General features: G+C 37.6%; 1 protein-coding gene across 3 annotated transcripts in view; it reads left to right on the forward strand.

The window, feature by feature from the left end:
* Gria3 (glutamate ionotropic receptor AMPA type subunit 3) overlaps positions 1-26,188 on the forward strand; it is a 359,624-nt gene that overhangs the window by 69,297 nt on the left and 264,139 nt on the right. For all 3 annotated transcript variants that reach the window (XM_055612175.1, XM_055612176.1, XM_055612174.1), the window contains exon 3: positions 23,013-23,252. In XM_055612175.1, the coding sequence (XP_055468150.1) occupies positions 23,013-23,252 (240 nt within the window). The remainder of the gene's footprint in view (positions 1-23,012; positions 23,253-26,188) is intronic.

Consider the following 26,188-nt stretch of genomic DNA (forward strand, 5'->3'; position numbering starts at 1 on the left):
CTTTCTTTCTTTCTTTCTTTCTTTCTTTCTTTCTTTCTTTCTTTCTTATTTTCTTTCTTTCTTTCTTTCTTTATTTTCTTCTTTTATTTTTTAATGGATTTTAGGAATAAAAGCTTTGACCACCAGGCCAGGCATCAAGCTAGGATGAACAAAAGACTGCCATCTGCTCTGCCCCTAACTAGTATAAGAGGAGCACCACCAACAAGGTGTCTCTTTGTCCATTAGAGTGGTGGGGGAAATTTGCATGTTTCTTGACAGTTTCTCCAAATTTTATAGGGGCCTTTCCTAGCATTTCACAGGGCCCAAGGATTCACTCATAGCTAAAGTTTTACTTTCTCTATAACTTTCCCAAGCAGCCACCAAAGGACTCTGCCATTAGTGTACCAGCCTCAAAAGCCATTATTGCTGTCTGCCTGATAATTATGCTCAGTACCACCCAGGCCACTCTGGAGCAACTCCGTCCTAGAGATAGATAAAAACTCACATGTGAAGGAGCTTTGGGTGAAAGTGAAAAACTCAAGGATAAAGATGACAGCATTGTTACATTGTTTAAAGGAACCTAAGCACTGTAAAAATTATTTTTAATCAACTTTTCCATGTAAAACCCAAAAGACAACTAGAACCAAGTGGTGTACAGAACCCCAAATCACAAGCAATAAGAAAAGAATACTCATAATTGCCTAATTGCTGGAAGAGAACTCTGATCTTCCCAACCCAGAGAGGGCTTCATCTATATGACTTCTGGAACATTTAGCTAAGTACAACTATAATTACCATTATTTCTATAATAAAGGGTTTCCCACAAATCTTCATAATCTATATTCATTACAGATAATACACAAAACATCTGTTTATGGTATATAAACACTGTCCTTGTCAGTATGCTGGTGAGAAACTGAAGTTCAGAGAAAGGTAAAATGAAGGTCACAGATTGAATCAGTAGTGACTTAAGAAATAGAACCTAGAGAACTGTGCTTCTCAGTACCAATTTATGTCATCAGCACTTTAAGCGCCTAAAGTATAAAGCAAAGTACACAAAGCATGACTCAAAATGAAGAGAACACATTTATAGGGGCCTTTCCTAGCATTTCACTCTCTAAAATCTTCTTGATCATAAAAAGTATAATGTTCACACACATGAAGCAAGCATACTTCAACTAGGTTCAGACATGCTACTATCAAACATGGACATGGGGCTATCAGGACAAGTACTGCTGTCACTTAGAGAAAGAACGGGTCTCTTAGAGGCTGAAGGAGCTGCCTATAACTTGATGAGAGAAGAAGTTTCAGCTATGTTTCTGAAGATGAGCAAAATTATAATGGCAGAGACGTGTGGAATGGCATTTCATAATTAGAACACAGCATGACTCAAGAGTGGAGAAGGCATAGAAAGATCAGCTGGAACAGAAAGCACATGAGGAAGAACTATGAGAGATAAAGTTGGGTAGCCCCTAAGTTTTAAAAATGAAAAGCCGTGTAATAGAAGTCAAAAACTTACTACTTTCTGAATACCTGTTACATGACTATTATATATAGCTTCTTGCTTCACATTTTCTTAGCATGAATTTTAAGATGAAAAGGTTTTAGATGATATATAATAGGGAATATGGCACATAGAGCCCAGGTCAGAATTCCATTATATAAAATGAGATCTAGTGTGAGCAGATGTCTTCCTTGAGTGTCCTTAGACTAACCCGAATGGCTTTTTATGACTGAATATGTAGCTTCTCTTGGGAAATGCTATTGTTATCTGAAAATATGAAAGTGTTATTTTTTTCATGTCAGTTCTCAAGAGAGTTACAGAGTACTAATTCCTCTTAATCTTAGAGCAAATAAACAAATAGGCATGGTCAGATACATAAAATTTGCCCATTCATACATGACTGAACAGCAAAGCACTAGAGAGGCTAGTTATTTTGTCTAAAGAAGAAACTACAATGCTACAGATTTTATGTGCTAACTTAGTGCTAACTATTTTTAGCTATTTTTAGTCAGATTCTTCCCCATGGAACAAGTTAGGTACTTCAGAATATACACACTTCCTTTAAATCCACTGAAGGAGCAGCTGTGGGGTCTGTGGATAGAGATTCAGATGTTAGGTATTGCAGCAGGAGGTTAGAGTAGAAATCCATTTAAACAATGTTCTGCACCAGTGCTTTCTCGTCTCACTTCAAAAATAGATTCAGTTCTAAAACAAGATGTATAACATAGTGGACACACATGTGGCCTAAGTGCCAGAGATGCTAGCTAAAGCACATATAACTAGGTTGGAACTTAAAAGATAGTGCAACGAGGAACCTAACACTATTGCATGCAAATGTTTCTGTGGGAAGATGTGTCCACTTTCTTAACTCCAAAGTTCTGTAATCATTCCTAGCTGAGTCAGAAGTGGAAAGCCTTTCAGCCCTCATCATCAGATACCAATTCAGTGTGATTCTAGGTGAGCGAGAAGAGAAGCATTCAGATGGTGCTCATGGGGTCTAAGGATGAGAGAGGGACCTGAAGAACAGCAAAAGGAATAGGATGTCACCTCTCACAGGCCATAAGCAGTGAAGATACAAATTCTGTAGAGAAAAATAGTGTTCAACTTGTAACAGAGTGTGGTGAGACAACGGTGTGGGGAGATAAAGAAACACATTTAACAGATGCGTTTGATAATCAGCATTTCAGTTTCATAAAACAGTATTTACCTTTACCATATAAATATTCTTTAGCATTTTCTGTTCTACTTCTTTTATTTTTTTAAATGTTAAGTCATGATTCACTATAATGATTTCATAAGCCACTAATGGGCTATATCCTGCAGTTTGCAAAAACAGTACTATAGAGAAAAGAAAAGAGGATTAATTTTCATTCATTGTTTCCATTTTCCCGGAACTATCCAACTTTGGTCTGAATTGAACCAAAAATAAGGATGATAAATACAATACACAGGGACACAAACACACACCCACACCCACACCCCCAGACAAAAAGAGGGGGGGATTAAGATAAACACGGAGAAAAGAAAAGTGAATAACAAGTGTGAGGTTGCCTAAGTTCTCAGCAGGAGGTCTTATAAAAGAAACTTATAAAAATTCTATTCCCAGCATCTATGACAGCTTGATACTGCTCAATAAACATGTAATTTACAAAATCTGCTGAATTATCAAGCTTAAGCCACATAGGCTGCTTGAATTTACATATCTGATCTAAACATGGAGAAAATCAAAACTTACCCATGGTGGGTAGCAGTGGTGACAGAGGTTATTGTTAGCTGTTTTACCTTCTCTTTTGTCCCTGCTACAACAGCATCCAGCATTTTTTTCTCAGGCAAAATGCCCCTCTATTGAGATAGCCCGAAACAGAACAATATTCTTCTAGGAAACAGCCCACGGGCTTGGTTATTTTCTGGTTCCCTTATATTGACTATGTTCTATTTATTATCTTAACACTTGGTCACAGTCATATGTGAAGTCATATGCAATTCAGACTCATATGTTCATCTTCCAACACACATTTGCAGCTTTATTGAGGCCTTTACCATCCTACCTAACAAAAAATGGTATTTTTTCAACCTTATAGGAGTTGATAAATAAGACCATCTAAGGCAGAAAGGTTTTCCATGGGCCCTTATGGTAGACTACTTAGTTACTAAGTAACTAACTGCTTACACATTGGCAACTGCCATTAATCCTTAGAAACTACCCCTATCTTCAATAAAGAAGAATATGACAACAGCTAGTACAATGCCTAGAACAGAGACACATAGAACAGAGTACTGAGTAAGTACAGAGCAAATTAGGATTTAAACATTTATGTGAGTAGTGGTGGGGTCAACTTTAATAAGACCTACTATTAGTCTAGTACTATCTGTGAGGATAGAAATGCTGTTACCCTTTCTGGTAGCTACTAACTACCTGCAGTTATTGAACATGGGAAATGTGTCTAATGTGACCAATAAAGAAAATCTTTGACTATATTTACTTTAAACTCACTTAACTTTATTATTTTAAAGCATGTGTATGTGATGTGAGATTGGCCACAGTGTGTTTCTGGAGGTGAAAAGATAACTTTATTGTCTCATTTCTTTCCTTTCACCTTCACAATGATTTCAGGGATTACCCTCAGATCCTCAGGCTGTGTATACAAGCGCAGGTTTATATAGCATGTGCCTAAACCTGCTGAGTCATCATTACAACATAAAATTTTTGAGAAAGTGTCCTACTTTGTAGCCCAGGATAGCATGGAACCAATCGTGTATATCAGGCTGAACTTGAATTCTCACTGACTCTCTTACCTAAGCCTCCCATGTTCAGTGATTACAGGCACATGCTCACCACACACCTAATTAAATTATATTATTTTAACCATAGTAACATATGATTAGTAGCTACCAAATTTCAAAAAAACATGTCTAGTCAGTATACATAAGAAACAATTTTGAGTAATAGCTCATCTTTCATCATTCATTTCACAAAACTAAAGCCTTTTCTAAATTAGCTCCAAGAGTCAAATTGCTGGTCTTCCAAAGAATGTTTGTTGTATATCTTCTATAGCCAAAAGGCTATAGAAGATATACAACAAACAGTTTTAGTGGACTTAGTTCTCAGATTAAACTTAAAGTAATTGTTCCCAATGAAAATAGTTTACAAATGGATAGCAGCAGGCCTCTGAAAGGACAGCTGAGGCTTGCCTGAATGTAAGCCCTAAAGTGACACATACTTTAGCCTGGACTTTTGAGGTACACAATTCTGCACAGACCCTGATAGCAATATAGTGAAAAGTAATCTGTAATCCAGTAAACACCCTCCTGCTTATGCTGATGCAAGCTATCCTAATTATATTCAGTGGGTCATGTATGAATATTAAGCCTGAAAGTTGGGTGGGCATCTTATTAGGAAGAAGGATTTCATAGTTGAAAAGGAAGGGGTAAGAGTGAAATGGAGGTGCAAATTATTAAAACGCATTACATATATTCACGTAATTGCTAAAAAAAACAAATAGAATTTTGAAAAATCTAAGCAGTCGAATTAAAGATATCAGAAATACTTTTAATTTAAACTCATTTTATTCTTGGATGGAAATACTTGGAATTTTTGTTACATTTTGTTTGCTTGCTTGCTTCAGGATTTGGGGCTATATTTAAATGATTGAGATTGTATAGGTTTTTATTAAAATAATAAGGTGAATGTTTTTATGGCCACCAAGCCTGGGTATTGTGAAAATGCTGGTATACAAGTTGTATACAAGGTATACAACTTCAAGAGTTGCATTCCATCAGGACTGTATTTGGAAAATGTCACAAGGCTACTTACTAAAAAAAAAAAAATAGTCTCCTGGAAAGCAGAAATGTTGGGGGACCATGGAATTTTTTTTCACATACCTTTGATTTTATTATTGTAAAATAAATTTTTGTTTTGTTTTTATAATTTTTATTAATTAGAGTTTATTTGCTTTGCGTCCCCCCTGTACCTCCCTCCCTCCTCCCCTCCCAATCCCATTTTCCCTCTTCCCCACCCGTGTCCCTCTCCCAGCCCACTGAAAAGGAAGGTCCTCCTCCCCTTCCCTCTGATCCTAGTCTATCAGGTCTCATCAGTAATGGCTGCAATGTCTTCTTCTGCGGCCTGGTAAGGCTGCTTCCCCCCTCAGGGGGAGGTAATCAAAGAGCAGGCCAATCAGTTCATGTCAGAGACAGTTCCTGTCCTCATCACTATACAGGCCACTTGGATTCTGAACTGCCATAGGCTACCTCTGTGCAGGGGTTCCAAGCTGGAAATCAGTCTGGCGCTTTCTCAGACAGTTAGGAATAGCGCTTCCTCATGATCCAACTATACCACTGATAGGCATATATCCAAAAGACTCTCAAGTATACAACAAGGACATTTGCTCAACTATGTTTGTAGCAGCTTTATTTGTAATAGCCAGAAGTTAGAAACAGCCCAGATGTCCCTCACTTGAGGAATGGATACAGAAATTGTGGTACATCTACACAATGGAATATTATTCAGCGATAAAAAAACAAACAAACAAAAAAAAAAAAAAACAAGGAAATCATGAAATTTGCAGGTAAATGGTGGGAACTGAAAAAGATCATCCTGAGTAAGGTATCCCAGAAGCAGAAAGACACACAGGGTATATACTCACTGATAAGTGGATACTAGACATATAATATAGGATAAACATACTAAACTATGTACACCTAAGGAAGGTAATCAGGAAGAAGGATTCTGGCTAAGATGCTCAATCCCTATTCAGAAAGGCAAAGAGGATGGACATCGGAGGAGGGAGAAAACAGAGAACAGGACAGAAGCCTACTCCAGAGGGCCTCTGAAAGGCTCCACCCTGCAGGGTATCGAGGCAGATGTTGAGACTCATAGTCAAACTTTGGGCAGAGTACAAGAAATCTTAAGAAAGAAGTGGGAGATAGTAAGACCTAGAGAGGACAGGAACTCCACAAGGACATCAACAGATCCTAAAAGTCTGGCCACAGGGATCTTTTCTGAAACTGCCAGACCAAGGATTTTTAAGAGCTGATCAAATAGCAGTTATTCTACCTACAAAGTGGGCACATGATTTGATTCATAACAGGAGTAATGGATCAACTTTTGATCTTAAGCAATTACATGGTACTAGGATTTTTACGAAGAAGGGAGTTCCCTTACTTTTTCACAAAAAGCTTTGTCTTTGTCTCAATATCCTCTTTCTTCTCAGCACTTCTTCCCCATAAAACTCAGTGATAAATAGTAAAGATACATGGTCAGAGATTGTGAGAAAATTGTTTTATCTCCATGCCCAGGAACAGATCAAAGGAACGAAGATCAGTGTTAAGCATTCATACTGCCTAAACTTCAAGTGTTTGAAGAATACATTTGCAGGACTAAGGAATTCTAGCCAGAGTATTTCTTAACTAATCTTCCACATCCTGGAAAGTAGAGGTGGGGAAAGGGAGAAGGAAGTAGAGTTCTGAGCAATATGGCCATTAATTCTTTCATCTTTAGCATTTTGTCAATAACTTAGATAACACTGCTAAAGGCCACCTGATCAAATTTCCTGATGCCACATAACTGAGAGCAACAGTGAATAAACTTAAGCAAATCAGGTTTTTAAATTGCCTGAAGGTGGGTCAAAACCATGAGATAGTTTAAAGATATAGAAGTCTTTGTTTCTTAGTTACATTTTTAAAATTTTTTATATTAATTAATCACAGGTTATTTACTTTGTATCCCAGCTGTAGCCCCCTCCCTCATTCCCTCCAAATCCCACCCTCCCTCCCTTGTTTTCTCCCTGCCCCTTTCCAAGTCCACTAACAGGGGAGGACCTCCTCCTCCTCCATCTGACCCTAGCTTATCAAGTCTCCTCAGGACTGGCTGCAGTGTCCTCTTCTGTGGCCTAGCCAGGCTGCTTTTCCCTCGTGGGAAGGGAGTGGAAGAGCTCGCTATTGAGTTCAGACATGGAATTCTTTTAAGTACAAAAAATATTTACAGGATATGTCTATGTTTGTGTGGTATAAACCATGACAGAAATCCTTTAAATGCACATTAAGTGTAGGAGACAGAGGCCAAAAGAGGGCATTAGATTCCCTAGAGTTGGATTTACTGGAGGTTGTGAACTGACCCTCTTGGAACTAATTGGGATCCTCTGCAAAAGCAGTAGGTTCTCATAACCACTGAACCATATCCAGCCTCCAAAATTCTTAATAGTACATATGACCTATAAATTCAAGACCACAAAGTAGGAGTGTTTTCTATAGAACTGTATTGTGGGCTTGTCGAAAAAATATCATTACCATTCTAGGTGGCACTGGTAAATATATATTGTTTATACAAAAATGGGGGAAAAATATCAAATTTTGTTTGTTGGTTTGTTTGTTGATTACTTCAACTTCACTCGCAGTTATACTCAGGTCTGGCCACAAATTCTGAGAGTAGATTTTGAGTAGGATTTGACAAATTGGAACATGTTCAGAAGAGGATGGCTAGAGTGATGATGGGTCTGGACCTGGTCCCATGTTATACATCTAAAGAATAGCTGGTACTGGGGGTAGTTAGCCTCAAGAAAAGGAGTTATATTCATATCTACAGATGGCTGATGGCTTGCTATTAGATTATGAAGTAAATATTTGAGCTTCGACCCCTGTGTGTAGAAAGGATCAATATATGGTGAAAGTTGCAGGGAGGCAGATTTGTGTTCAGTAAGATGAGGGAATTTCTAATAAAATCATCTAAAAGTAGAATGCACTGTGTTATGATTGGGTGAGTTCATAATCATCAGCTGTATTTAAGAGGACATGGTATGTTAATCAGGTAACAGAGAAGATTTTTGCACAATTTAGGAGCCTGGAGGGGTTGGCCTAGTCCAACAAATACACTAAAAATGTGAAAAATATAGGGTATAATGAAACATGTCCATCATCCCAGAAATTTATGAGGCTGAGGCAAAAGTATTGCATGAGTACAGATGTTCAAGGTCCACATGGATAACATAAATATAGAAAGACTCCACTCTCAAAGAAAAACAATGTGTGAGAGAAGTCAGACAGAATGGGAAGTAGAAGAATGAAGTCCTAACTAATAATAGGACTAACTGTTTTAGTAGTTTATTTGATTTCTAAATTATGAATATTTCAAGCCTATAGAAAATGGCATAAAAGAAAACCATGGCTTAGCTTTTAAGAATTGCTTTTATTTGGAGGCTACTTTACTTTCTTTCCAAAAGTATAAGCTACAAGATGAAAGAAGTGCTTTTCAAGTTATTTATGTGTTGTTACCAAGCTTGAAGCTTTTATCTGTTCATGACAAATTCTAGGGTTTATTCTAAGGCAATATAAGAGCATCCTTTTTCAATCTACCTATAGAAATTATTTCATTTACTATGAATGGATCACTGGTTCAATTAGTTTTTCAATAAGTAGTCTTGATAGCTCCCATTTTAAATGAGATGCAAGTCAAGATGGGCCCCTTACTATGTGAGATGATTTACAGTGATATGTGGTGAATGGCAAAGACAAAAGTTGAAAAGAATGATAGCCTGTTGAGTTATTTGTAAAGAGAATGATGATTCCTGGGAACTCAGTACCAATATTGCTTATTCACTGAAATTAAGCAGTGAGTGGTCATTTTTCTAAAAGAATCTCAATTACTCAAATTTATACTCAGCACACCCTTATGAAGTAATCAAAACAGATGTTACAAATGACAGATCTGGAAGTTCATTGAGATAACTGGCCCAACCAAGATATTTAGGATTTTCATAATAGCAATGTTTGTCAGGCAGTAGGAATTAAAATGTTATTATATGAATGACTGAATTAATGACAAATTAAAAATATTTTGAGCTCATATCTGAGTACTGAGGTTCAAGTCTTTAACTATATTATCTCAACATAAAGTGGTTGACCCATTTCAGTACATTCCTGGATATTTATAACACTGTTAAAGAAGGTGGTTTATAGTTAACAGTACAAACTGAATTTTCCAAAATATGTGCACTTGTATCTTAATGCTGTATTTCTAAGCCATTACATTCAAGAAGCTTCAAATGTTGATAATGAGTGTTTTCATTTCTTTTTTTTTTTTTTACTTTTTGTTTTTATCTATTTATTACAATTTATTCACTTTTTATCTTGGCTGTAGCCCCTTCCTCATCTCCTCCCAGTCCAACCCAACCTCCCTCATCTCCCCTTATGGCCCTCACCTAGTCCACTGATAGGGGATGTTCTCCTCCCCTTCAATTTGACCCTATCCTATCAGGTCTCATCAGGAATGGCTGGATCATCTTCCTCTGTGGCCTTGCAAGGCTGCACCCCCAAGGGGGAGGTGATCAAAGAGCTAGCCACTGAGTTAATGCCAGGGACAGACTCTCCTTCTCTTACTAGGGAACCCACTTGGAGACTGAGCAGCCAATTGGCTTCATCTGAGCAGGGGGTTTCGTACTCTCCATTCAAGGTCTTTGGTTGGAGTATCAGTCTCTGCAGCCCCCCCCCCCTTGAGCCCAGATTTTTGGCTTTGTTTGTCTCCTTGTAGAACTCCTGACCCCTCCAGGGCTTTCTATATCACCCTTCTTCCATAGTGTTTGCCCAAAGTTTGGCTATGAGTCTCAGCATCTCCTTCCATACCCTGCCTGGTAAAGTCTTTTAGAGGACCCCTGTGGAAGGCTTCTGTCTTCTCCTACTTGAAGTGTCTATCATCTTTACCCTTCTGAATAAGGATTAAGCCTCTTCACTAGGGACCCCCTTGCTTTTTAGCTTCTTTAGAACTATACATTTTGGTATGTTTATCCAATATTATATGGGTAATATCCACTTATAAATGATTATATTACCATTTGTGTCTTTCTGCTTCTGGGTTAGCTCACTCAGGATGATTTTTTTTAGTTCCCACCATGTGCCAGCAAATTTCATGATTTCCTTGGTTTTAATTGCTGAGTAGTATTCCATTGTGTAAATGTACTACAATTTCTGTATCCATTCTTCAGTTTAACCCATTCTAGGTTGATTCCAGTTTCTGGCTATTTTGGATGAAGCTACTATGAACATAGTTGAGCAAGTGTTCATGTTGTATGGTTGAGCATGTTTCTGATATATGTCCAGGAGTGGTATAGCTGGATCTTGAGGTAGCACTATTCCTAATTCTCACCAGCAATGGAGGAGTGTTCCTCTTTCTCCACATCCCCTCGAGCATGTGTTGTCACTTGAGTTTTTTTAACTGTTAAACTTTTTAAAATTACTTTTAATTTTTTAATATTAATTATAGTTTATTCACTTTGTATCCCAGCTGTAGCCCCCTCCTTCATTCTCTCCCAATCCCACCCTCCCTTCCTGATCTCCTCCTATGCCCCTTTGCAAATCCACTGAGAGGTGAGGTCCTCCTCCCTCTCCATCTGACACTAGCTTATCAGGTCTCATCAGGACTGGCTGCATTGTCTTCCTCTGTGGCCTGGTAAGGCTGCACCCCCATCAGGGGGAGGTGATCAAAGAGCCAGCCACTGAGTTCATGTCAGAGATAGTCCCTGTTTCTCTTACTAGGGAACTCACTTGGACACTGAGCTGCCATGGGCTACATCTCTGCAGGGGTTCTAACTTATTACATGCATGGTCCTTGGCTGGTAGGAATGTAAACTTGTACAACCATTTTGGAAATCAATCTATTGCTTTTTCAGACAATTAGGAATAGTGTTTCGTCAAGAACCAGCAATATCACTCCTAGGCATATATCCTAAATATGCTCAAGTACACAACAAGGACATTTTCTCAGCCATGTTTGTAGCAGCTTTATTCATAATAGCCAGAACCTGGAAACAACATGGATGTCCTTCAATTGAAGAATGGATACAGAAATTGTGGTGCATTTATACAATGGAATACTACTCAACAATTAAAAACAAGGAAATAATGAAATTTGCAGGCAAATGGTGGGAACTAGAAAAGATCATCCTGAGCGAGGTATCCCAGAAGCAGAACAAGGGAATACAAATCAGAAAGGAAGAGTGTTTTCTTTGTTGGCGTTTAGATACATGTCACATAATTGCAGAAATAACTAGTTAGATGGTCAGAAGTCAGTACTTTCCTAAGAGTATAACAAAATATTCACAGGAGTTAACCCCAAGATAGTAATCAAACCCTAGAATCATCAGCTGCAGTGTGGGGCAGACATCATCTTCTTACTCAAAACTACAAAACTCACTATGATTAAAGAACTCCAAGACCAAAGGCTATCAAGGCAGGTGGGGACTGATCTGTATAAAGACAGGGATGTTATAATCTAAGTTTCATTCCACATACTCTCTACTGTCTTCTATCTTCTTCCCTTCTCTTTCATACCTAGAATAAAGACAGACAATAAAAACACTAGGCTGAGAATGTAAGTTACTCATTTAGTGGGCTTTGAATTGTCTAAAATTTATACATTTGCTAAGTTATCACCATTAAAATGACTCTTTTGGGATTTTGTAGACATCTATCTACTATCCTTGGGTTAGTTTGTTTTCTAAAGGATTTATTTGTATTTTTATTTATATACACATATTTGTGTGAATGTATGCCACGTGCTGTGTGGTGCCCATGGAGGCCAGAGGAAAGCACTTGATTCCACATGGTTACAAGTATTTGTGAGCTGCTGAGAATAGAACTCAGGTCTTCCAGGTCTATCTGGAAGAACAGGAAGTGCTTTTAACTGCTGAGCCAACTCTAATCCCCTAGTTTTTTATTTTTATTTTTTCTATTCAGTAAGGAGGTCATCAGCTAAATTTGTGTTTCTCAATATGTGTGACAGATAGAGGACAGGTTTTGAGGCATTTTGGGTTATCATCACAGTGCTGAAAGGGTACATATGGAACCCACTGAATAAAGGCCAAAGATGTTACTAAACACCCTGTAGTGCCCAAGACAACTCACACAATGATATTCCAAATAAAATGTCAGTGGTGTCAAGGTTGAGATATCTTGAAATGAGTCATTCGCAATATTGCATTTGTTGGACCATTAACAACTTATTCATAGGAATAGGAAATTAAGATGTTTATGTTTAGACTAATCAACCCAAACAAAAAGAAGAAGAGGAATATGAAAAAGGAGAAAATACTACTAGGATGTGTCTAGCTAAGAATCTATTGTCATATTATTAGAAAGAGTGAGAACATAAACTGAGGGTTAATAGGTCATAAAAACTCTACATACTTTAGAGTGGTAGTTCTCAACCTGTGAGTCATGAACAACCCTTTCACAGGGGTCACCTAAGACCCTTGGAAAGCACAAATATTTACATTATGATTCATGACAGTAGCAAAAATTACAGTTATGAAGTAGCAATGAAGATATTCTTATTATTCAGTGGTCATCACAACATGAGGAACTTTGTTAAAGTGTCACAGTATTAGGAAGGTTGACGCACCACTGCTTTAGAGGCTTAGATGGAGCATTATAAAATGGTAGGACAAAGGAGTGAGGGAGAAAGTGGAGGCAACTATGACATCTCAGACTCTATCTTGGGTGACTGGGTGAAGAGTAATGTGTTAGAATGATCGTGGGCAAGTGGAACAGAATAGTGGGTTGAAGATGCAAATAAGAAAACAATATGTTCAGTCTGTGATGCCTTGAGTCTCTTTTTTGTTTGGTTTGTTTATTTGTTTCTTTGTTTTCAGAATATCACTGTCTTGATTTAGCCTCATCCATTTTCAACCTTTTCGATACCAAAATCCCCTCTTGCTAGTCACATTCATATGACCACTCACACAATTGCCAACATGATCAACAATATCATATAATAAATAGATAATAGTTTTTGCAATTTTTCTGTCTTTAACTGTAAGTATGACTAATTAAGTTACTACATTTAAAATTTATTTTAAAATGTCTTTAAGGAGTTATGTTGACAAGCCTTATTTGCTCCTTTTGTAATTGAATTTAGGAATTGTTTTTAATTTAATCTTACAGTCTTATTCACCTTGGGTCTCTTTAATGGGGAGTTGCAAATGCAGATCTGGAGCTCATAAGGATCTACTTAAAATTCATCCACATGGAAGTAAAAAGAGGTGAAATGTCCTGCCTGGAACACAGCAGGACTGTTGCAAATATTTGTTGAAAGACCATCATATTTGGTATAAGAAGGTCAGGGACAATGTCTTTAAAAACATCCTCATTGGATTGTTAGATCAAGAGGAAACTGAAAAGGAGAAGTGAGAGAGGTCAAGTGAACAGAATTTTTTAATTTGTTTGATGTATGTGGATGTTTTGGTGCATGAAGTTCTGTGCACCACAAGTGTGCCTGATGCCCTCAGAGGTCAGAAAAGGGAACCAGACCACTTGGGACTGGAGTTAGAGACTGTTGTGAGCTACTGTGTGGGTGCTGGAAATCAAACACAGGTCCTGTAGAAGAATACTGTGCTCTTAACCACTGAGCCATTTCTCCAGTCCCCAAGCGACCAGAATTTTATGCTGTGGAAACAGAAAATAATTTTAAGAGGTAGCGTTTCATCAAAAATGACAAATGTTAAATAACAGTCAAGATCCATGATACTCATCAATAAAGCTGGATGTTTCAGTTTAAAGATGGCAGGAGAGCAGAGGTTGCGGAAACTGAAGGTTAAAGGGTTTCCATTATCACATCATAAAGCAGAATGAGAGAAGAGTTAGAAAAATAGGTGTCAAGGATTTGGGGGTTAATTCGAATATTTCAGCTGATGTTCACCCTGACAGGAACAAGACAGTTTAGCGACTAAAGAGACACATTTGAACATCATATATATTATGCTTTTTCTCAGTGTATTGTTGCATTATGGAATAACTAGTAAAAAGAATCATTGAGAACATGTAGAATTGAAATGATAGTTATTATGTGGCATTTGAGAGACCCAACAGGTAGGTTCAATCAGATGTGCCTCACAGGTAAAACAGTGAGGTCCCTTCATATTGAGAGGCATGATCCACATAGTTTCCAACCTAATTTTACTGTGTTTAGCACATTTTTTTAATATTTACTACCATAAAACATTATGCCCGATTCACAGTTCTGAAACAGCATACATTTATTATTGTCCAGTTTTGGAGGTCAAAAGTCTGATACAGGTTTTGTCATATTAAATTTGAAGTGTTAGCAGGACTGCATTGTGATCCAGTTGTTACACAAAGGAACTTCTAGATGGCCCTCACATTCCTTGGTCCATGAACTCTTTCTGATTCTAAAACTAGCAACGCATAGTTAAGTCCTTCTCATATCACCTTAATATCCCTGTGTGCCTCCGTCTTCCACGTTTGATTTCATCATGCCATACAGATAATCCAGGACAAACTCCCTTATTTTGGGATCAAATGACTAACAACCTTAATTACACATACGGTTTTAATTTCCCTTTACCATTTCATCTCACTCACATTAAGATGTGAGTATTAAGACGTGAATATATTTGCAGAGGGCACAAGTTTGCTTACCACATAAGGGATAGAGATATGATAATGGGTAGAGATATAGTCTTCTCTGTGGTACACATTGCCATAGTTATCAACATCATCTTTTCAGAAGAAATCTGACTCTTTATTGAATAGTAGGAAGCAGAAATAATATGGAGAAAAGTATACTTTGCTCAAGAAAGCACATGGAGTATCAATCTCCTACTCACCTTCAGTGCAAGTTTTCCTCATATGCTAGAATAGTGTATTATTTGGCCCTTGCAGGTTTTTTCATACTCTACATAGTGTTATTACCAAATTAGCCTTTTTAACCCTTTTGTTCTAACTGGGGAGTCAAAATACAGGCATCTTAATTCCTGCTTGTATGAGGATCTGCCCTGAGTGTGAGTTGTCAATGAACCAATGAGCAAAATGTTGCAAATGAGGATGTCTTAGTATGTCTGTTTGTGTATGAGATTGACTTTATCCCTAACATAACTCACATACACACACATCACACAAACATATCACACACACACACACACACACACACACACATTTCACAAGACTAGAATTCCACTGTGGACTAAAGAACAGTTTTAGAAATCACTAGTCTATATGATGTCTTCAAATCTCTCCAAGTGCTGTGCTTCATTGACCTGCTGGAATTCAATACACTCTGATATGATGTAAAGAAGCTTCTCATGATCCATCTGGATCAGTTCCTTCATAACTATATTGTTCTGCTTTGTATTTGCTTTACATATTAATACAGAAAGAGACTTCTATTTCTTTTTTTTTTCCAGCTTGATTCAAAAGGGTATAAAAAGTGTTCTGTAAACGATCCACAATATTTTTATTTGGATCTTTGGAATAACTAAGTTGTTTGACATTTTTAATTATGCTTTTTGGACTACAGGTAGTGTAATTAGATGCTATGCAGTACATTAACAGTACTTGTTTCCAGCCTATGAATTTGGGGGACTATAAATAAAAGTGTGACCACTGGATCCAGCCGCTTTTCTCTCACCACTGAAGGGAACACAGCTGGAAAACTACAACATAGTTCCTAGCAAAATAGGAGGCAGTCAGATACAACATCCTCAATGAGAAGAATTTGGTTTTGTAAGAAGGAAGAGATGGAGACAGGCATTTCTATGAGAAAGGTAACCAAGTTATTTCATATCAAGAAAGTTCAGAGACCACAGCCCAGAGATAGTATTTTAGGGAAAGCAAGAGGCAGAGGACAATAACACATTCTTGAGCCAAATTAACTGGATTTCTTTTGAAACCCATTATTACCCAGGAATGAGAGTGGGAAAAACAGTGAAGAAATGAATCAGACTGGCAAAAGAGAAAACAGGCTGTGCTACCAAGAGATGCAGTGTGAGACTGAGGGCAATAGCAGCTGGAAGGAGTATAAAATAATGTGATGGAGTTAAGGGGCGCAAAACATGCTGAGGGAATAAAAGCTGATTTTTTTTAATTTTTATTTTTTTCTTATTAGTTACATTTTATTAACTCTGTATCCCACCTATATCCCGCTCCCTCATTCCCTCCCAATCCCACCCTCCCTCCCTCATCTCCACCCTGCCCCTTTCCAACTCCACTGATGGGGGGGACCTCCTCCCCATTATCTGACCCTGTTTTAGGACTGCTCCTCCCTTGGGGGGTGGGGAGGTCAAAGATCCAGCCACTGAGTTCCTGTTAGAAATAGTCCTTGTTCCCATTACTATGAGAAACCCACTGGTTACTGAGCTGCCACGGGCTACATCCGAGCAGAGGTTCTAAATTATATCCATACATGGTCCTTGGTTGAATGTCAGTCTCAGAAAAGACCCTGTGCCCAGATATATTTGGTCCTTGTGGAGCTCTTATCCTTTTCCCATCATACTAACTCCCCCTTCTTTCATATGATTCCCTGTACTCTGCCGAAGGTTTGGTTATGAGTCTTAGTGTCTGCTTTGAAACACTGCTAGGTAGAGTCTTTCAGATGCCTTCTGTGGTAGACTCCTGTCATACGTTCAATGCACATCCTATCTGTCTTTCTAAACGAGGATTGATCATCTTACCCCGTGTCCACTCTCTTGATTATCATTTTTAGGTGTATAGGTTTCATTATGTTTATCATATCTTATAGGTCTATATAAGTGAGTATATACCGTGTTTGTCTTTCTCCTTCTGGGATATTTCACTCAGGATGATCATTTCTAGATCCCACCATTTGCCTGCAAATTTCATGATTTCCTCCTTTTTGATTGCTGAGTAGTATTCTATTGTGTAAAAATACCACAATTTCTGTATCCACTCCTCCGTTGATGGACATCTGTGTTGTTTCCAGATCCTGGCTATTACAAATAAAGCTGCTATAAACATGGTTGAGCAAATATCCCTGTTGTGTACTTGAGTAAATTTTGGGTATATACCTAGCAGTGGTATAGCTGGGTCTTGAGGAAGCACTATTCCTAATTGTCTGAGAAAGCGCCAGATAGACTTCCAAAGTGGTTGTACCATTTTACATTCCCACCAGCAGTGGAGGAGGGTTTCGTTTTCTCCACAACCTCTCCAGCATGTGTTGTCACTTGAGTTTTTCATCTTGGCCATTCTGATGGGTGTAAGGTGAAATCTCAGGGTCGTTTTGATTTGCATTTCCCTAATGGCTAATGAGGCTGAGCATTTCTTTAAGTGTTTCTCTGCCATTTGATATTCCTCTGTCAAGAATTCTCTGTTTAGCTCTGTTCCCCATTTTTTAATTGGATTACTTGGTTTGCTGCTTTTCAGCTTCTTTAGTTTTTTGTATATACTGGATATTAGCCCTCTGTCAGATAAAGGGTTGGTGAAGATTCTTTCTCAATCTGTAGGCAGTTGTTTTGTTTTGATGACGGTGTCCTTTGCTTTACAGAAGCTTTTCAGTTTCATGAGGTCCCATTTATTGATTGTTGCTCTTAGAGCCTGTGCTGTTGGAGTTCTGTTCAGGAAGTTGTCTCCTGTGCCAATGAGTTCTAGGCTGTTCCCCACTTTTTCTTCTAACAGATTTGGAGTATCTGGTTTTATGTTGAGGTCTTTGATTCACTTGGATTTTAGTTTTGTGCAGGGTGATAAATATGGATCTATTTTCATTTTTCTGCATGTAGACATCCAGTTGGACTAGCACCATTTGTTGAAGATGCTGTCTTTTTTATACTTCATGTTTTAAAAATTTGTATCATTTTTTGGATTTTCCTGTCAATAATATATAAGATGTAAGAGGACAGGATAGTTTTTCATACTTCTAAGAATGCCCATGTAGCACACACCACACTATATGACTCTCATCAATTAGCCCAGTTTAATTATCACAACAGTGTTGACATAGGCACTAATACTATCTCAATTATAAAAAAATAAATAAATGAAACAAGGTCAGAGGCATAGATTAAGTAGCAGGTAACCTAACTAACAAGTGCTTAGCTACTTTTTCCATTGCTGTGAAAAAAAGTTCTGAAAAAAAAAAAACCCTTACAGAAAAGTTTGTTTTGACTCACAATCAAGGTTATGTCTATCATTGTAGGGAACTATAGGGTCCAGGAGTGTGAGGTGGCTGGTGGCATTCTACCCATAGTCAGGAAACACAGAGATAAATGTTGCTGCTCTGTTTTTCTTTCTTCTTTTTATTCAGTCCAGGAAACCAATCCATGGAATAGTGCCACCCATATTTAGGGTGGCTCTTCCCGTGTCAACTAAACAACCTTAAAACTTTCTTATATGCATGCTCACAGACTTGCCTCCTTGGAGATTCCAGATCCTATCAAGTTGACAATCAATATTAATTATCATAATAGTGTAACTTCTGAATATGCATATGTAACAATGATCCTATCCAAGGCTCACAGGTATTAACTAATCTACATTAAGTCGGACAGCCAAGAACTAGAACCAAGATCTTCTTGTCTTAAAATATAGTTCCCATTTCTCTTTACTTATGACTTTAAAACATTGCCAAGACAAATATTTCTTCCATTGCTACTTAACAAGAACAGTCTTCTAAGATGTAAAAGAAGTGGGTGTAGTAGACTAAGGATTCAGCAAAAGAAACAAGCATTCCTTCAAAAATTGCAAATACCAAAACTGTGACCAATCTGCCCCTGGCTCTTGTTGGTTCAGGGAGCTGGAAGAGGCTAAGGAAGGTAGCTGGGATCCATCTATATCCCTTTGCCTGAGAATTAAGAACTGAAAATAACTTACTTTCATGCTAGGAAAATCCTAAACCACACTGCTCTAGATAGGTCCAGGATAGGGATGTTGAGGACATGCTGATAAACTATCCCTAAGAGCCCGATTCATAATTTATTGTATGACCCTGTACAAGATCATACTTTTTTATATATCAGAAATTCTTTATGATAGCTAGTGTCAGCCCAGTGGAAATCTCTTCAAACACATGAGCTCCACTTTGTCCACTTTATATATTTGTCTTTCTATATAGGTATTCAACTTTTGCACATAAAATTTTATTTCAAGCAGAGCTGGTAGCTAGATCTATGTGAATTTAAGGCTAACTTGGTCCATATAGCAAATCCCAGGACAATCAGGGATACTGAGTGAAACTCTGTCTTAATAAAATTCATTTCAAAGAAGCTTTCCAACCCCAAATACTACACTTGACAAAGCAACAAGTAAGGAACGAGCTTATTAGGCTCTTCCCAGCTCACTCTAGGAATCTAAAACCACACTTTCTGTTCAATTAAACTTTTGAAAATTTAATACATTGTTACTGTATTTGCATCATTTCCATCCCTCTCGCTCTCCTTCAATTTTATTAGCTCTTCTTTTTAATATTGATATTATATATAAGTTATGCTAATATTAATATTATTATTCACACATATACATTGTGTGTGTGTGTGTATAAAAAGATTGTTCTATGGTTAAGTTCAACTGTTCTATTCATCTGTACTCTCTGCAGCCAATGATGATTGTAGAAATATGCTATGTAAGCCCCACTAAGGCTGCCTGTGTCCCAGTTTCTTTCAGAAGCTACTAAACCTGTCCTCTAGTGATAGCTCTCCTCACTGACCTTATTTTCTCTGGACCTCTGTTCATGGTACCTACACTTATTGCTGTGAATTGAACAAAGGAAACCCTCTACAAGTATCAGTATTTGTTGGGTCATTGCTTTATATTGAAGACATTAGAACATGTGATAAGGTTCTCCTAACACCACTTGATTTCTACCATTATGTGTCTGCCTTTTGGACTTGGAAAAAGATTATCATAACAAGTGAAGTAGAAGAGAAATAGATGGCTAGAAATTATTAGTTATATTACAGTTATTGGACTAAGTGATGAGTTTCTGGGCATTTATTGTACTCTAAATAAATAAGCAAATTTAATCAAGTATGAAAGTTCCATAAATGGCTTCTGAGTCCCAAAATAATAGATATAAGAGGAATACAGCACTTCTTTTCTTATCAACAGGAATCTCATTCCTATAATTTTTTTCACTTATTTGCCAAAAGCAAATTAGTCAGATCGAGGTCCTCCATGCTAAAAACATGTTGTGTCACTTTAAAGCCTGTTTTAGGCAGGGCCCCTGGGTCTTCTTTTCATGATTACTAGTTGGTATGGAGCTGAGAACTATCAGTTTATTCTTTGAATCATGTTGGTTGAAAGACCATGATTGCTTGTTCAAGCCTTTTAGTTCCATGAATATTAATAGGGACAGCTTCTTATTGAATTATAAGTAAAATAAAGGTGGGTGGTTGAATTTGAAATCTTAAAAAACCACAAATACATGTTACTCTATAAATTTGTAGCATGTATATGTTAAAACTAATTTATTATATGTATGAAACACAAATCTAATTGCATATCTATCTTTCTTTGCTAAAAATGAAAACCTTACTTTTTATAAGCAAATATTTATTTCATAACACTGTTGGATTTGAGTACCAGAACTGTAAGTTTTAGAGCGTTCATTTCTCTACTTAGTAACTGAAACATTCTGGGGTTAAAAATTAGCAATTAAATAGTAAGGGTAGCAATATCTAAGCTAAATACTAGTTATCACTATTACTGATCCTTGTTATTTTAAATAACTTTTACCATTACTAAGACTGTTAGTATTATTTTTGGTCAGTGTTTGACCTGATATCACAAGCTCTCCATTTACATGGTTAAACTTAATGGATTTTTCCTTAGTATTTCCTTTCCTGATAACCAAAGTGGGTTTTTTTTTGGGGGGGGGTGTTATTTTTTATTATTGTTATTATTATTTGCAATTTATTCACTTTTATCCCAGTTATACCCCACTACCTCATCTCCTCCCAGTTCCACCATGCCTTCCTCTTCCTCCCCTATCCTTCTTCCCTAGTCCATTGATAAGGAAAGTCCTCTTCCCCTACTATCTGACCCTAGCCTATCTGGTCCCATCAGGACTGTTTGGATCCTCTTCCTCTTTGGACTGCCTAGGTAGCCCAATCAGGGAGAAATGATCAGGCAACTGAGTTCATGTCAGAGACTGACTTTATTATTATTGTTATTATTATTATTATTATTATTATTATTATTATTGTTATTGTTGTTGTTATTTCTAAGTACTCCTTGTGGCTCTCATCTTGAAGTACCCCATATTCACCATCTAGCTGCCATTCTTTAATTATATAAAGAACCTTCCTTTCCATATGTTTTAAGTCCACTTTCAAATGAAAGGCTTATGGTCTCCTCTGCTGGAGATGGTAGAGTAAATGATCATCTTTGAAATGCCTCCCTCAAACTAATTACTAATTAGTTTACTCAAGAGTGACTCTAATCAACATATATTTAAATAGCATGTGTGAAAAACAAGGTATTACAAATATCAAGAACTCACTTTTTTCATAATGTGAAGAAATGAATTAGATTGATCTCTACTTGCCTTCCTCCTACTTTCAAAGTTTTCTTCCTTGTATTATTTAGTGACTTTACTGTTCCTCCTTTCAGGGAAGATACCAGACCCTATAATTCTCTTCCCTAATGCACCCATTCCCATCACCACTTATCCTTCTGCTTTCCCACTCATCTCAACAATTAATTTAACATATAAATTTGTTTTACCATGGCTTTAAAGGTTCTACTTAATCCCTCTCCCAAACCATAAACTTTATTTTTACCCCATAAAACTAAAGAAATGAGCCTACCACTGGAATCTATGGTTTCATAGCAGATAAAGGAGGCCATGCAGGACCTTTTAAATCACAATGCATTATTCCTGTTATATCTGCTTCGTATGAATGGAAGGAAGCAGTGGTGCAGATAATCTAAAGATCATTTCCACTTGGTTTGGAATGCACCACACAGTGTTACTGTAGCTGATTTGCTTTGCTAGTTATGTTCTACTGAAGCTGATATTGAAATTGGTTCACATTTTTTAAGCTTCTCTGGGCCAGAAGAGAGAAGACACACTGGCATGGCCCACTGAAATGAAGAAAAACTGATAATGATGAGGGTCATGGAATTTGTCTATGTAGGCTAATGAGTCCACCAGATATATGGAATAGGAACAAAGTAGAACTTGGCCAATTATCCATGAGCAGAATAAACAGCCAACTGCTTCCTGTGGTTCAGCGGCCCCTAAAAGGTTCTTGTCATAATGCAACTGTAGATGGCGCACTATATAACATAGCAAGAGTAACACATTTCCAGGCAGACACATTAGTAGTCAGTCTACGCAATCTGCATCCACTGTGTTGACCTAAGAGAAAAAGAACTGTAACGGTAGAATGACAAATTTGCCTGGATGGTGGCACTGCCACACTGAGGGGTCACTGAGCAACTATTGTGGGAAAATATGAGCCAGAAGAGCCTCGGAGGTGAGCAGGGAGATTTGTACGAGATAATGCAACTGTTACCTCTTCCCTTAGTATTTTTGGCCACTGTAAACAGATAATATGTAACTATTGCCAATGAAGATTTTCCTTAATTATTTTCTTACTATGCAGGCAGACAGGATTCTCTATATTTTTCTAGAGTCTTGACTCTTGTTTTTGATTTGTTGTTATTTGTTTGTTTGCTTGCTTGCTTTTTGACATGCCTAATTTAGAGATTAATTATGCATTGGCTTTCTAACCTTACAAGCTGCCTCAGGGGACAACTGACCTATTGAAATGCATTCCTCTTTTTCTCTTTGCAGTCTGCTCCCAGTTCTCCAGAGGGGTGTATGCTATCTTTGGATTCTATGACCAGATGTCAATGAATACTCTGACCTCCTTCTGTGGGGCTCTGCACACGTCCTTTGTCACACCTAGCTTTCCCACTGATGCAGATGTGCAGTTTGTCATCCAGATGCGCCCAGCCTTGAAGGGTGCCATTCTAAGTCTTCTGGGTTACTACAAGTGGGAGAAGTTTGTGTACCTCTATGACACAGAGCGAGGTAAGAGGCGGCATCTACTTTCCTGTGTGGGTATTCATGTGATAATGATTTTTAAGCTTCAGCTCACACACACCCTTTCATCTAGTAAATGAAGTCCAGTTCCCTTTTAAATTTGTTTTTAGTATTTAAAATTAATCAAATATGAAAAATTAAAATCAATGGTAATAGTAGAACCTAATTTTCTAAGTCATATACATAGGTATATCCTCACTGAAAAGTGACGTGGAATACACCCATAGGCATTATTTTTGCAAAAGGAAATCCATATTTGATCTAAAATATACAAAGCATAGAATATAAAACATCTTTAAAATTTTAAAAATAGAATAGATCTAAAACATAAAAAATTCGGTGTACTTCTGTGTGTACATATGTGATCTATTATATCACAAAGGACATGGAAGTCCAATCTGGAAAGTTTAAAAAAATGAATCTTGTAAGATTATGATTGCCTTTCCAATATATACTAGTTAACTTGTTGAAATATGCACATCATATACAACCAAATGTACTCCCCAATCCAGTTGTTTATAAGGTTGCTCTCAATGAAGCAGAGGGAACTTATCATCATGACATTCCAACAACAATGCTCTTGTATCAGTCATTTGCCTGTTCAGTTAATAAGGATGATTCTCTCTGACTCCAGGGTTTCAGATTCACAGAAGAAAGAAACCAATGAAAGGCCTGTCTTCCTGGTCTTGGTGGCATCTACAGAAAAGCACTTTCTGGTCAACATATTTTGAAAAGTTAGTTTAGCTCTGAGAAGCAAGGGTATTCTCATGTTCCTCTTATGTATTTGCAGCACTAGGTCGTGTCAGCGAGTGTGTGTGTTTGTTTAGAATACATACCAGCAATGTAGGATTGCACTTCACCAATTAGGATCAGTATCTGAGCATTCTAACTCAAAATCTGATATTAGCTAGCTTTCTGATCTTGACCAGGCCACTAAAGCTCTCTTGACCTTGGACTCCTCACCTAAGTTGAGTCCCCTTTTTATGTAAAATTCTATGACTTTGTGATTTTTTTTTTTACAGTATGCCAGACACAAGAAACTATGTATCATGAAACTAGTTTTAGCTTACATATTACTAGTGATTCTATAAGCTGCTATCTACCCATAATGGTGTATTCCACCTCTGGGACAGATTCATATAAAATATAGTTCCAACAGGAATGAGCAAAAATAATCACTCATGCAACAATTCATGATCAATACAGACCAATGTTGAATTGAATTCTATACTAGATTCTGGTTGCTTTAAAGGTTGTGAAAAGGTAGTATTCTAGAAAAGCAGAATTATCAGCGAATATTCCTTAGAAGAAGAAGGTCTTTATGGTTGGAACACCACAAGGACTCAACTCTAAACAAAGAACTATAGGCAACTAGACAATACTGGTAATGGGAAAAACAGTCTTCTCCAAAGAAGAGGTCCCACAGTGGGTTACCAAATACGATGTAGTCAGCCCTGAGACCATAAACATACACATAACATTATATTTACTGAGAAGGTTATAGTTATACATTTGGGAATACTTTTACATATGTAACAACAATTTTAAAAAGGACACTATAAATTTGAGAGACAGCAATGGATAAGGCTACAAGAAAAGAGCTGGAGGGAGAGAGGGGAAGGGTGAAAGTAATGCCATTATATTATGGTTTCAAATATGTGTATGTGTGTGTGTGTGTGTGTGTGTGTGTGTGTGTGTGTGTGTGTGTATGCGTGCGTGCGCATGTGCGAGTGTGTAACAGGGGCAAAGGAAAAGTAAGAAAGAAAGGAGCTCTGTGTGTTTAAGCAGAGCCTTGATTCACTAGAGTGGCAACATCATTTAAATATTACTTAAAATTTATAAATCACATCTTACTCAAATTTAATGAATTTTCTTTGGTTGGAAAGTGAATTTGTTTATTTCTATGCATTGCTTATAATGCAATATACAGCACTGTAATTTAGTTTTCAGAACTGAAGGTTGAAATCATCAGCTTTTCTCCTGAAACTTCACTAAAACCAAAGATAATTTCTCTTTTTAAATTATTTTTTTATTAAATATAATTTATTCATTTTGTATCCCAGTTGTAGCCCCCTCCCTTGTCCTCTCCAAATCCTTCCCTTCCTCCCTCTTCTTCTTCCTTGCCCCTCCCCCAATCCACTGACAGGGGAGGTCCTCCTCCCCTTCCCTTTGACCCTAGCCTATCAGGTCTCATCAGGACTGACTGCATTGTCTTCCTCTGTGGTTTGGTAAGGCTGCTCCCAGCTCAAGGGGAGGTGATCCAAGAGCCAGCCACTGAGTTCATGTCAGAGACAGCCCCTGTTCCCCTTACTAGGACACCCACTTGGAGAATGAGCTGCCATGGGCTACATCTGTGCAGGGGTACTAGGTTATCTCCATGAATGGTCCTTGGTTGGAGTATCAATTTCAGAAAAGACCCCTGGGCCCAATTTTTTGGTTCTGTTGCTTTCCTTGTGGAACTCCTGTCTCCTCCTGGTCTTGTTATCTCCCCCTTCTTTCATAAGCTTCCTTGCACTCTACCCAAAGTTTGGTTATGAGTCTCAGCATCTGCTTTAATACCCTGCTGGGTTGAGTCTTTCAGAGCCCCTTTGTGGTAGGCTCCTCTCGTGTTCCCTGTTTTCTTCCTCTTCCAATGTCTATTCTGTTTGCCTTTCTGAATAAGGATTAATCATCTAATCCAGGGCCCTCCTTCTTGCTTAGCTTCTTTAGGTGTACAGATTTTAGTATATTTATCCTATATTAAATTTCTAACATTCACTTATAAGTGAGTATATACCATGTGTGTCTTTCTGCTTCTAGGATACCTCACTCAGGATGATCTTTTCTCACCATTTGCCTGCAAATTTCATGATTTCCTCATTTTTTGATTGCTGAGTAGTATTCCATTGTATAAATGTACCACAATTTCTGTATCCATTCCTCCG

This window comes from Psammomys obesus, unplaced genomic scaffold (assembly GCF_907164565.1).
Source record: "Psammomys obesus unplaced genomic scaffold, mPsaObe1.curated_primary_1811, whole genome shotgun sequence".
Taxonomy (NCBI): domain Eukaryota; kingdom Metazoa; phylum Chordata; class Mammalia; order Rodentia; family Muridae; genus Psammomys; species Psammomys obesus.